We start from the raw sequence: 12,041 nt of genomic DNA on the forward strand, positions 1-12,041 counted from the left end.
AAGATTTTTTAAGAATTTGCGTGAGACAGGGTTTGAACCCGTGACGCAAGCAAATCCTTAGAAGCTCAGTTGCCAACTAAGCGAGTATCATTCTCTTAATTGAAGGTGACCTTGTCGCAAAGAGTCATGTCAACCTTGATTTATTATTGTCTTCAAGGCTTCTACTACATGGTAATTTCTTTTTTCGGCGGTGTTACATGGTAGTAGTACGAACAGGGATGTTGGTTCACATATCCTATCCTCCATCCAACCTGTGTTCAACTTCATTTTGCAAAGATGCATTTTTTTTTTACCGCAAAAAAAAAGGCGTTTTTTTTTAGTTTTTAAAAATAGTTACCTAATATTTTGTTAAGTAAATCCAACAATTGAATGATAATGAATTAATAGGCCACGTACATTTAATTTATTCTTTATATTTTGCTTCAAATCACATATTTTGAAAACTTGGAATGCTACCTTGGAATAAAAGTGAAAAACAGAGATGATAGAAGTCATATGTAATTTTTAAACTCTTTCTATATAAGATTCAATTAGCATTACACCCATTCAATTAATTTAGTTCAACTTAAATAATTACTTAATTGTGCATGAATTACATGATATTTTTTTTTGTTAAATCAACCATTGGTTAGTAACAACGTTATCTTGTATGTATTCTATTTATTTATGACGAACAAAAGAAAAGATTAATCGCATTAACAAAATATTTTGACTTAAACTAAAATTTATGCTGATGTTTACTACCTAATGAGTATGCACTTATAAATCATTCCTAAATCACAATAACGAATAAAGAAAAATATTAAACTAAACCAGTTAACATACAGAAATTTATTTCTATAGCTTTTATCCACTATCATTGCAGAAGGGATACAGTCAGGGATAATTGTTTGTTGAAATCTGAATGACAAGCTCGAATGTGATTGTGAATGCAACTAATACAAGGCATTCCATTCCTATTGTTTATAATTTTGACAACTCTTGCCCTGACAGGTAGCAGTAAATGATTATAGATAAAAAGTTATGCAATTCTCAATTATAGATAAAAAGGCATTCCTATTGTTTATAAACAATTCCTATTGTTTATAATTGTCATGAACAAAATAGCCGGTAGATCTTGAAAGCTCTTTTAAATAATGTCAATGATGACTATGTCGATCTTTCTCCCTTGACGAGTAAGAGGAACCGTGGTAGTCACGATCTGAAATCAAAATGTGTTAGAAGAGGGAATACCAAAAGGAAAAAAATGCCAAACTCATGAATTCAGATTCATACCACGCGATGAATGGTGTTTTGACTTTGAATGTCCTGCATCCAACAGAAAAACTTAATTTCATCCAAAATACCCAACGAAAAATAATTACCAGACAATAAATCTATAAAAATACCTAAATCCTTTGCTCTTTCCCAGGAACGGTGACCCCGATCCTTGAGTTTGTCCCTCTCAGCTTCCTCTCGTTCACGTTCTTTGTCAGAATCCCTCCCACGATCCCTATCCCTGGATTTTGTTCTGTCCCTGTCCCTGTCCCTGTCCCTGTCCCTGCGTATCTCCCCACTGGCATCCATTTTACGGTCAGACTTGGTCTTCACTGTGGGTTCATCTCTTGCCTCTCCCTCAGTAGCCATGCCTTTGGATTCATCATCAGACTTCTTGGAATCTTTTAGCTTATCAGTGGCTAGCTTTACCACTGCACCCTTGCCACCAATGGATTCAACATTAGCTTCCCCAGGAGTGCCCTTTGGGGCCGATGTCTCAGTATCAGCTTGGGGGCTACTTTGTGGAACATCCTACAAAATAGAAGTGATTTCAGGCATGTCAGATCGAAACCTTATAGTTGATTGCTAATAATACATGTTTACAAATGCAAACATTTGTTTTATAATAGCCCACTGTGCTGATATTGCATTGCATCCCTAAGGCAAGTTTAAAATAAATATGGAAAATCTATTAAAAATAATAATAATAATTTAATAAATAGGGGAAAATTGGCCATCACCCTTGGTGTTGACTGATGCTTTGATTACACAGATTTGTTGGAGAATGTAAATGATCGAAACCTTATAGTTGATTGCCAGTAATACAGGTTTACAAAAGCAAACATTTATCTCATAACAGCCAACTGTGCTAACATTGCATCCCTAAGGCAAGTATAAAATAAATAGGGGAAAATAGGACATAACCTTTGGTGTTGACTGATGCTTTGATTCCAATGATTTGTTGGAGAATGTAAATGAGTCCCCGTCCTTGCAGACTGGTATATATTGCGCCTTGGGAAGGCTATAAAGGTGAGCCAGAACCCTGCACACTTCATCAATCCCAAACTTCTCTGCATCAAATGCCTTCCACCATGGTGGGCTCTCAGGAAGGGGTACTTGAAACCTACGAGCAGCAGCATATACAACTCCACAAGCCACAACCTCACTCTTAAATCGAACACACAATGTAGTGCGCAAACTGCATCAAGAAGAGAGTTGGTGAAACATATAACTACAAAACAACAAGCATTTAGTTCAACTGAAAGACGTTGAATACAGGCCATAACCAAAAATACTAGCACATTGCAGTACGACAATTGGATGAGTAAATAGATTTTTTACTCCATTGGGGATTGTGCTCTGATTTGGATCAAAAGTATGTCACGCATGATTTACAGAAGTTCCAACAGCTTAATAAGGTAGATACCCTTTAAAACATCTATCCATTTAACAACAAGCACAAGCTGAACAGGTTCAACAATTTAATAAGAATCTCAAAACTTTATACGATATTACCGTCATATTTTCAGCCAAATCTTCTGCCTAGACAGTACACTATTCTTTAAATCATCTATTCATATTTATAATAGTAACTTATGTTTTCATTTTACACTGCACAAATTAAATCCTTGAAGGATAGAATTACATTATCAGGTTGTTCAAAAAGCTGTCATGGACAGATTTGTCAAGATTTTGTTCTTCTACTTCATTAAATGTGTTATGAGGATTACTCCATCTCTTTAAATTGTTTACTGAATCCAAGTACAATCAGCTTGACCAAATATCCAAACCGATGCCAGACTTATATAGAAGCAAACCTTCCAATGTTTAAAAGAATAGAATTTCACCCAAAAAAAAAATAAAAAAAAATAGAAAATACAGTCTAATTCAAGAATCTTGTGAGTAGTAAATCGTGGTGTACAATGTGGAGTGGAACATATGTACATGTGTAGACATACAACAACGGCATAATAATAATATCTGCAATTATGTACCTATCATTAGCCAGATTCCAAGCTTCTTGTCCCAATTCTGGAGCTGCTTCAAGGGTAGCAAGGTAATTTGATATAAATTTATGAGGATGTTCAACATGGCAAATGAATCCCATCTCTTTCAAAATATGTCTCTCTGTTCTGCTCAACTCCATTTTCAAATCAACATATTTCTGTTCATGAAAAAAGAAAACAAAAACGTTCAAAAAACAAAAACTTATTGAAAGATTGTACTCAAGGCACAAAGAGAGGGAGAGTGACCTTGGAATACAAGTCTAAATGCTCCATGGGCAAGTTCTCCCTCCTGCATTCCATCCTGTGAAAAACAATGATTACTTGTCTGGCTTTTCTAGGGTTTTCCTCTAGTTTCGAAGCAAGCCATACACAGCTTGCAGCAACTTTCTGCAAAAAGAGATGCTATGAGGATTTTGATTCATGAAGAAAAGAGAGAGTAGGAGGAGCAAACAATACAAATAACAAAATAAAAAAAAATGACCTTGACATTGAACCGTGCAAATGACTTCTTACAATAGAAACGATGAAACAGAACCTGCCCAGTGGCCATGACCGCTTGTGGTCTGCCAGACAATTAAGGTAACAATCTGAACCGAACGCACAAAGATTAAAATTGAAAAATAATAATAACATGAAAAAAGGATACAAGCGAAGTAAAATGCCACTTTCTTGGATGAGATCACAGCCATAGATTCTAAGTGTGGTCTCGGTGGCTTCATCTATGCCATCTTTTCTAGAGGGTGAATTTGTTAGCTGCTCGTCTGTGAGGTAGAACGTGTCAATTGTTGTGTAGATCATCCCTTTTATCCTTTATCCTAACACAATCATGCATGAAATTTCAAAAGAAAAAGTAGAGGAACATGGAACTTTGTTTGCAAAAAATAATGTTAATCAAAAGCGAAATGAGGTAAATTGAGTGATCAACATAAGAAAAGCACGAGATTAGAGAGACCAAGTACCTCACAACAGTAAAAAAGGGGGATTGAAATGAAAAGGTTTCAGAGGAGGAGCAAAGTAAAACCCACCCTGACAGTCTTTGCACTTCCAACGAGTAACTGCAATTGGAGATGGACAATCAATTAAAAATTTCACAAAAATAATGGATAGACTATACTGTAATTACTACCAATCAAATTATAACTTTGCTTCAATTAGGGGAGACTATACTGTAGACTACTCTTCTTCAAACACACAATCAAACTGACAAAAGTCACTAAACAAAATAGAACCACAGAAAGATTCAATTTTCTTGCAATAGTGAGCTTACAATAAGATTTAGATAAAAAGTTGGCCCAGTGGCACCTAGCTCTTCCCTGGTCTCAATACACATGGCCTACTCTCCAATAATAGTGAAATTCATATCAAACTGCTACATGCTATCATACAATTCAGCTATACAGCTATATGCAAGTCTTCCTCATAAAACACTGATAATATATATTCAACTAAGATCGTAACTTCTTTCTTTCTACCTAGGACAACTCATCCCACAGTATTACACCAAAATACCAATCAATCAAGCATGCACACAAACCAAGGTGTAGTTTATATATACTCATTTCATAAACAAAATAAAATTTAGTGATAATACCCAGGTAACCAAAAACTGGAAACAGGGTAGACATAAAAATTGATATTCCCCGAGAGCCCAAAATACGCGAGATTGAACACCCACTTCTACAAAATTTGAGCGACAAAGAGGTACAAACCCGAATGCAATACCATAAACATAAAGGGGAGCATAATTCCAAACAGAACAAGTATTTAAACATCAAAAGGAATATACAGGGAATTAAAATATCGTACCGTGTTACATGATACTGTTCGATTTCGCCAATTACCCAAACAAAACTAGGAAGAGGAACTGTAGGGATCTGTTATATAGTTGAACGCATTAAAAAATTCAGAGGTGAAACGCAGAGCTTCGATGATTGTGAATAAACGAAGAAACCCTAACATAACGGAGGATTCCGATCACTTAACGACGGACGGCTGTTATCCCTTTCTACTACTTCTGGAATGCTGTTTCTTGAAGTGAGTTTGCTGACTTTTTTACTTCAAGGGAATAGTGTGAGCGGCTTAGAAGCATTGACACGAACTTTTGGTATATCTGGGATCATTGTTGGTTTTGATATCTTGTTGAAGGTAATTTTCTTTGGTTATTCTTTCACTAGAACCCTGTTTTTGTCCTTGTGATTTATGTATGAATTGTTGCACCTTTTTCCTTGTTGGTTAGGCTGTGTATCTGTTTTGATTTGGGGTCCCATTATTCATTGACAGCAGTGACAGTACGCATCACGTGAAGTGGAACTTGTGGGTTGTCCACAAGCTGTTGCTTACAGCTGTGTATCATTGTACGTTTGATAGCACAAGAGATAGCCTCACATTAAGGTATAGAAAGAGATAGCACAAGAGGGTGTAGATAGGCTCGAAAGTAGTCACAACATACTTTTGATTGTTTTTTGATAGGAACATTCTTTACTTTCTCAAATACTATATACAAGTATGGAAAGTGATAGCCTCATATAAGGGGTTAACCAATAAAAATAAGGCAAAGTACCCAACTCTTTACCAAAACCCTTCTTTCATTCTTTAACAGCTTAATAAACAATTGCTAAAGCAAAAGGCCAGCTTAATATACAATAAAAATAAGGCAAAGTACCTAACTCTTTTGTTTTATATGAATCTGTTTGTAGAATTATTATTTTTTTAGGCAGATGCCAGGTTGCCAAAGCTCACTATATTTTCTATTTGGTTCATATATTCTTGTCAATGGTGATGGCTTATTTGTTAAAATGTTTAGCTACAAGTAGGAGTTATGGACTTTAAATCACTTCTTGCGCTATAGCAAAAGGTGTTGATGGATCTTGTAACTAGTTCATTCTCTAATGATAATTTAGCCAAAGTCCACTTCTCAATTACGTACTCTCTGAACTGTAAAGTACTAAAAAAGAAAAATTGCAATGCAAGATATGAATCCTTTTATAATTTTCTGCAGCAAATGCACTTGAGATCAAAGTCTCTGAAATATCTCTCAATTAATGACTTGGTGTGCTTTGGCCTAAGTACAACCAATGTGTTATTTATCTTGTGGAACTATGGAAATGAACAAATTAGAATTTTGCACAACAGAGCTTAATTTCTTTTTATCTTTTTTATTGTTTCAATTCTAGTCCTGGTGGCTTTGTTCAGCATACAACGGTTTGGTACCAGTAAAGTGGGTTTCATGTTTTCCCCTATACTTGCTTTATGGTTCGTTTTCTCTGGGTTCTATTGGAGTTTATAATACAGTTAAAGTTAAACATGAAATTTATCGATCTGGGAGAAAAAACCACACATATGAAGGAAACTATACAAGAACCGACAGCCTCATCAACCAGACAACCACATTATTTGCTTATTTCTACTACTTAGTTGTTCATGTAACTAAAGATTTGCAAATGATACTTACTGGAAACAACTATGACAGATAGGCGATAGCCTCAGACCCAACAAAAAAAAAAAAGGCGAGAATCGAAAGAGACTTACCGGATGTTGACGACGACCAATGACCGGAGATGTAGACGACGACCGGCGATGACCACCGACGAAGAAGAGAAGGACCAGACCAGCAACCTCCAGCGCGAGAGAGGATAAGAGGATAGGGTTACATATTTTTATTAGCCTTCTTATGTTACACTCATCATTTTGGGTGTAAATATTTTTAATTTTTTTATTTACCATTTTTCAATGGTCCACCTGAATTTGTGTGTGTTGCAAAAATCACTTTCATGTCACATAACAAGTGTAAACCCCTTTTATTAAATATTTTTTATTTTTTTAATTTTAATTGTCACATAACAAGTGTAAACCCCTTTTATTAAATATTTTTTATTTTTTTAATTTTAATTTTATTTCTTTTTTACAAAAAAAAATGTCAAAACGTGCTCACATACGTTGACCGCGTGTCGGATTCGGCCAAATTCGCGTGTCCAACTAATCAACGTGTCCCAAAAAATTAACCGCGTGTTCGTGTCCGTGTTCAACACGTGTCGGACACGCATATTTTCTAAAAAAACACGTGTCCGTGTTTCACATGTTAGGATTTAGGACATCCTTCCTTCTTTCATTGATCTGACCGAGATTGTTCTTATTGTGTTGATTACAGGAGGAAGATTTGCACTTGGACAATGTGTATTACTCTGAAATGAAAGATGCTGGTTTCTTCGAAGCTGATTGGGACTGATGTGGTGTCAACTGTTAGATTAGTTTAATAAGGTGCAGGTCATCCTGTTCACGAAGTATGTAAATAAAGTAAATATGTTAGTAGATCACATTTTTATATAAAATTTAAAAAAAGATGTATGTAGAGACATTTCACTCCTTGACTGTTTGGTTATTTACTAGATTACATCATCAAACACGGGTAAATGCTATATTAGCATGTTCTGTATGTGGTTATATTGAATTTTAGTAGTCTGTTAGTGCAATGAATCAATTTTTTTTAAAAAGAATATGGACTAGAACAATCAATCATGTATTAAGCAATTAACATATGTAAAACAATATCAGTGATTTTATGCAGATCTTTCGGGTTAGTCATTACATAACGCTATTTATCTTACTATGTTAGTAAGTATCAAATATTCAACTCGACTCGGATTACAATCCTACCCGAAAGTGACATTTTCATTTTGAATATTTTTTTGGATACAAGACATTTGATTTTATTTTATTGTACATCGGCTGGAAACTCTGTCAACAAGCACAGGATGAGAATTCAAATATTTATTGCCTGAATGGTACATATCACGAGCTTATGGCTACGAAAGCTTCAAGCATTGGGCACATTAGATTGCTAATAAAAAAAAGGTGTTCCCTTTTCCTGATTCAAGTTCAATAGGTTAGGGTTCCTTACGAAGGTTCGAATTCGAACCCCAAGTGCACAAAAAGAATTGAAAAATAATGATAAAAGACGAAATAGGCACTTGACTCTTTGGTAATGGTAAATTTGGATTTAAAACTCTTCTAATTTGGGAATCCTTTTGTATTTTTCTCCAGCTGCTTTCATAGACCTTGAAATAGTTATTGCACAATATTTAAGAATGATACAATTCCCAGAAAAATAAAAAATGTCATAAATTTTAGTAAAACTACTGACTGATTATCTACTTGATAGTTTATGTTATTCAGGTTACCTGGTCGGACTGCAGGTATCCTAATTGTAAAGCAAAGGCAGACTGAAATTGACCGCGTCAATGATTAATGTCCATATATATATATGGGTTCGATTTTTTTATAATTAATGTAGATAATTTATCTACATTAAGTCCAAAATGACGTTGTTTTGAAGCGGAAATCAAGGTATTTCCGTAATTATAATTTATTTCAGAGTTATAATAATCTTTTTCATTATAATTTTTTTCATTTTTCAACCCAAAACGACGTCATTTTGAGAGCGAATATAGATAAAACACTAAAGACTAACAAAACCCATACAATGTCTACTGGTTTCATCTGGTACATTTTACTCTAAGGACTTTGTTTACTAATGATCTCCTCAATAAGATATGCGGCTTCTTGAACTGTTGAGATGCTCTGTGCACTATCCTCTCCAACGCTGATACCAAATTCCTCCTCGAGCCCCATTACAATCTCGACCTAAAGGGGCATGGCATGTAAATGGAATTCACAATAATCAAATCAAGTGATATGGCTATATACTCAGATTTTGGTAAATAACTCCAAGGAGCATCAAACAGTAGCAATTGAAATGTCCGGCTAGATGTTGATTACCGTGTCAAGTGAATCAGCTCCCAGAGCAGCAAATTTTGACTCGCCAGTAACATACATTAGAGTCATCTGATAAAGCCAGCTGCTTCTTTACTATTTTGCACACCTTTTCTACGGTCTGCGGCTTGGCCTGCTCAAGTCAAGGCATTCAACGATTCAAGTTGATTTAATCAAGTATTTATATGAACTTACATATCTATACGGATTACTGAAATATGGATAAAAGTTAGACTACTACCAAACTATCAGCATTAAACATTGTCTTATAAAGCCTCAGGAAATTTCATAAAACACAAGGTTCGAGAATTCAGAACCTTCTCCACTAAAAGGGTTAAAGACCTACACGGCTATATCTGCATAAAATTAAAATTAAAATTATAATGTAAAGGTTCTAGATGCCGCAATTTCAATAGATAAAATCATCTCTAATCTTACAAAGGCCTCCATTAGCCAGAGATAAATTGGGATTTGAGACAAAGGATACTCATTGACTATAAAAGGAAAATTAAGATGTGTGATCTCAGGGTTATAAAATAGAGTAAATACCATTTTTGGTCCTCAGCAAATTTCACGATACCCGTTTTAGTCCCTAGCAAATAAAAAGTCCTATTGTGGTCCCTAAGAAATTCAAAATGAACCCATTTAGTTGAAATTGTAGTCCCTCACAAATTCAAAAAAAAAAGGCTCATATTAGTCCCTAAAAGGACTAAAATGGGTCTATTTTGAATTTCTTAGGGACCACGATGGGCCTTTTTGTTTGCTAGGGACTAAAACGAGCATCGTGAGATTTGCTGAGGACCAAAAAGGGTATTTACTCAATAAAATATGTACCCCATTTCATCTTTATATTTTTATTTTTAATTTTCTGTGAAAATACCATTTTATCTTTCCCATCACATTTCTCTTAATCAACTATTAACTACAGTTTCAAGCAATCTATCATCTAGTAATTTGGTGACCGTGCAGGGAAGAAGGTTGAAGCACTTCACAAGTAGTTACATACAGCGCAGGAAACTCTTAGGTGAACTGAACGCGGCTGCGAGCTAAAAGACACATTCCTTCTCCCATAGCTTGAAATTAAGGTAGACATCGGGCCAGAAATTGAATTGAATGCCTGTTCAACATATGCATTAAAAAGAAACTTCATTGAAGAATGAATATAAAAGAACAAAGCAAGAACAAAATACTAACGCTGCTTTTGTTTAATTAAAGAATAATAGTGAACTATTACTGAGCACCAATGATGTTGACCTGATATGCAACGCAGAGTATTTCACATATTCTGGTCCAAAACTTTTGGCTTCAATTTAACTCTACACTGACAAAATTGGATAGTGAGCCATAATATGGCTTTGCAAGCAAAGTGAGTCAAGGTGACCACAAAATACAATGTTCGAGTTAATTGTTCTTTAACCATAGAGCAAATGCTATAAGCACTAAGGCACTTTCTTAGGCTGTACGGTTCTGTTGCACGCTCGATAGATACAAGTCTGGATCTCACATTTTCTTTTCTTACGGTAAAACAACACAACCTGAGAAATCAACCTGGTTTTTTCCAAGGAATATGTTCTACGCATGTCGATACACACGCAGGAGGTACATACTTGCGTGTACATGCAAATCCTTTGACAAATTAGAGCAAATAGTAACCAATCTCAATGAATGAAAGATATTAATGTATTCAATATTGTTGAGATATATAGTCCCACATTGGTTGTATGTGCAACTAATGTGGAGTTTATAAGGCCTTGGACACTCCCACCCTTTGAGCTAGCTTTTGGGTGGTGCATCCCAAGGTTCTTTAACATGGTATCAGAGCGTTCGAAATCTCACCGCCTCTCACTTTCTTTGTAGTGGAATTTCCCCATGTAGGTGGGCTTGTATGTTGTCTACCCTTCAAGCCCAGTGGGCTCCCGTGTGAGGAAGCGTGTTGAGATATATAGTATCTGCCAACTAATATGGAGTTTATAAGGCCTCGGACACTCTCACCTTTTGAACTAGCTTTTTGGTGGTGCATCCCAAGTTTCTTATTCTTTAAGAGTATTCAATATCACAAAGTATAATTTCTGAAAACGAAACTCCAGAGAACTAGAATACAGAATTCAGAGAAAACTTGCACATGAGAATAAGAATGAAAGATATTACTGTATTCAATATCACTAACGCTGCTTTCTTGCTTGCGCTGCCTTCACTTCGATCTTTGATTCGAGTCACCTCTCTCTCTCTCTCTCTCTGCCAAGTCGAAGTGAGCTGAAACAGTCTTCGTATCGGATTTGGGCCAAACTAGTTGGGCTGGAATCAAGCCACGGAGTCCAACTTACTGGCCCAGGAATTGGGTTTAGTCCATATGGCAAAGATGAAGCTCGACAAAAATCACCTGAATTAGTACATAATCGTCAGTTGATTCCTGATAAATGACAAAAAATGCTTAAATAAAAGTATAGGCGGAACTATGCCTTCTTCATATGATTTGCAACGGAGGAGTCAGAATTTTTTTTAAGGAGGCAAAAAATTTCCTTTGAATTATATGATAAAAAATATATAAATGATACTTACTATTACATATTTTTTGAAATTTTGAAAGAGACTAGATATAAGAGTAAGTTATCTTTATAAACTTTTTTTTTTTACAAATTTCTACAAACTAAACTACGTACAACGGATAATATATGTTCAAGTAATATATACTACCCCTAATACATAGTATAATTTATATAAAAAAATTAAATTTTGAGTTTATAAATATAACCATACTCTTAGATATATGATCAACAAATTAGAAATAATATTCATTTTTAAAAAGATTTATATGAATTTCAAGGAGTCGAACGGCCTGCTAAGTGCTAACCCTTCCCTCATTTCACCAGTGATAATTTGTAAACAATACTGTTGATATGACTTGACATAAATTCAAAGTAAATCTCACAATACAAAAAGTGTTAAATCTAACAAAGCCCACACAGTTGGTAGATAGCTGAGTTCCTTAAGCATGTTAACAGAGGTTCG

General features: G+C 35.1%; 1 protein-coding gene and 2 pseudogenes across 3 annotated transcripts; 1 reads left to right on the top strand and 2 right to left on the bottom strand.

Annotated features, from left to right (window-relative positions):
* Positions 1-821: 821 nt before the first annotated feature.
* Positions 822-6,924, bottom strand: LOC133287300 (cyclin-L1-1-like). Of its 3 annotated transcripts, none has more exons than XM_061484874.1 (10): positions 6,792-6,924; positions 4,223-4,318; positions 3,910-4,024; positions 3,745-3,826; positions 3,510-3,650; positions 3,252-3,421; positions 2,182-2,455; positions 1,389-1,788; positions 1,276-1,308; positions 822-1,201 (listed from the first exon to the last, which is right to left on the bottom strand). In XM_061484874.1, exons 4-10 carry the CDS (start codon positions 3,811-3,813, stop codon positions 1,140-1,142), a joined length of 1,149 nt encoding a protein of 382 aa, XP_061340858.1. In that variant the 5' UTR covers positions 3,814-3,826; positions 3,910-4,024; positions 4,223-4,318; positions 6,792-6,924; the 3' UTR covers positions 822-1,139. The 3 variants fall into 3 exon arrangements, with proteins under 3 accessions (XP_061340858.1, XP_061340857.1, XP_061340855.1); XM_061484873.1 differs by having other exon boundaries at positions 3,910-4,078; XM_061484871.1 differs by having other exon boundaries at positions 1,365-1,788; positions 3,910-4,071; positions 6,792-6,918.
* Positions 4,251-7,488, top strand: LOC133287311 (protein CANDIDATE G-PROTEIN COUPLED RECEPTOR 2-like; annotated as a pseudogene).
* Positions 7,489-8,733: 1,245 nt separating this feature from the next.
* LOC133287343 (acyl carrier protein 1, chloroplastic-like) lies at positions 8,734-11,225 on the bottom strand (annotated as a pseudogene).
* Between the last annotated feature and the right edge of the window lie 816 nt (positions 11,226-12,041).

The sequence above is a fragment of the Gastrolobium bilobum genome, unplaced genomic scaffold (genome assembly GCF_033153095.1).
Source record: "Gastrolobium bilobum isolate Gb01-03AN ecotype WA unplaced genomic scaffold, APGP_CSIRO_Gbil_v1 utg11002, whole genome shotgun sequence".
NCBI classification, from domain to species: Eukaryota; Viridiplantae; Streptophyta; class Magnoliopsida; order Fabales; family Fabaceae; genus Gastrolobium; species Gastrolobium bilobum.

Excerpts from the sequence above, each read along its gene's own strand:
- LOC133287300 (XM_061484871.1), bottom strand. The coding sequence starts at position 4,061 with ATGATCTACACAACAATTGACACGTTCTACCTCACAGACGAGCAGCTA. Across the intron at positions 3,651-3,744 it reads TTGCACGGTTCAATGTCAAG|AAAGTTGCTGCAAGCTGTGT; the intron begins GTCATTTTTTTT and ends CTCTTTTTGCAG. Across the intron at positions 1,789-2,181 it reads AGCATCAGTCAACACCAAAG|GATGTTCCACAAAGTAGCCC; the intron begins GTTATGTCCTAT and ends TCTATTTTGTAG.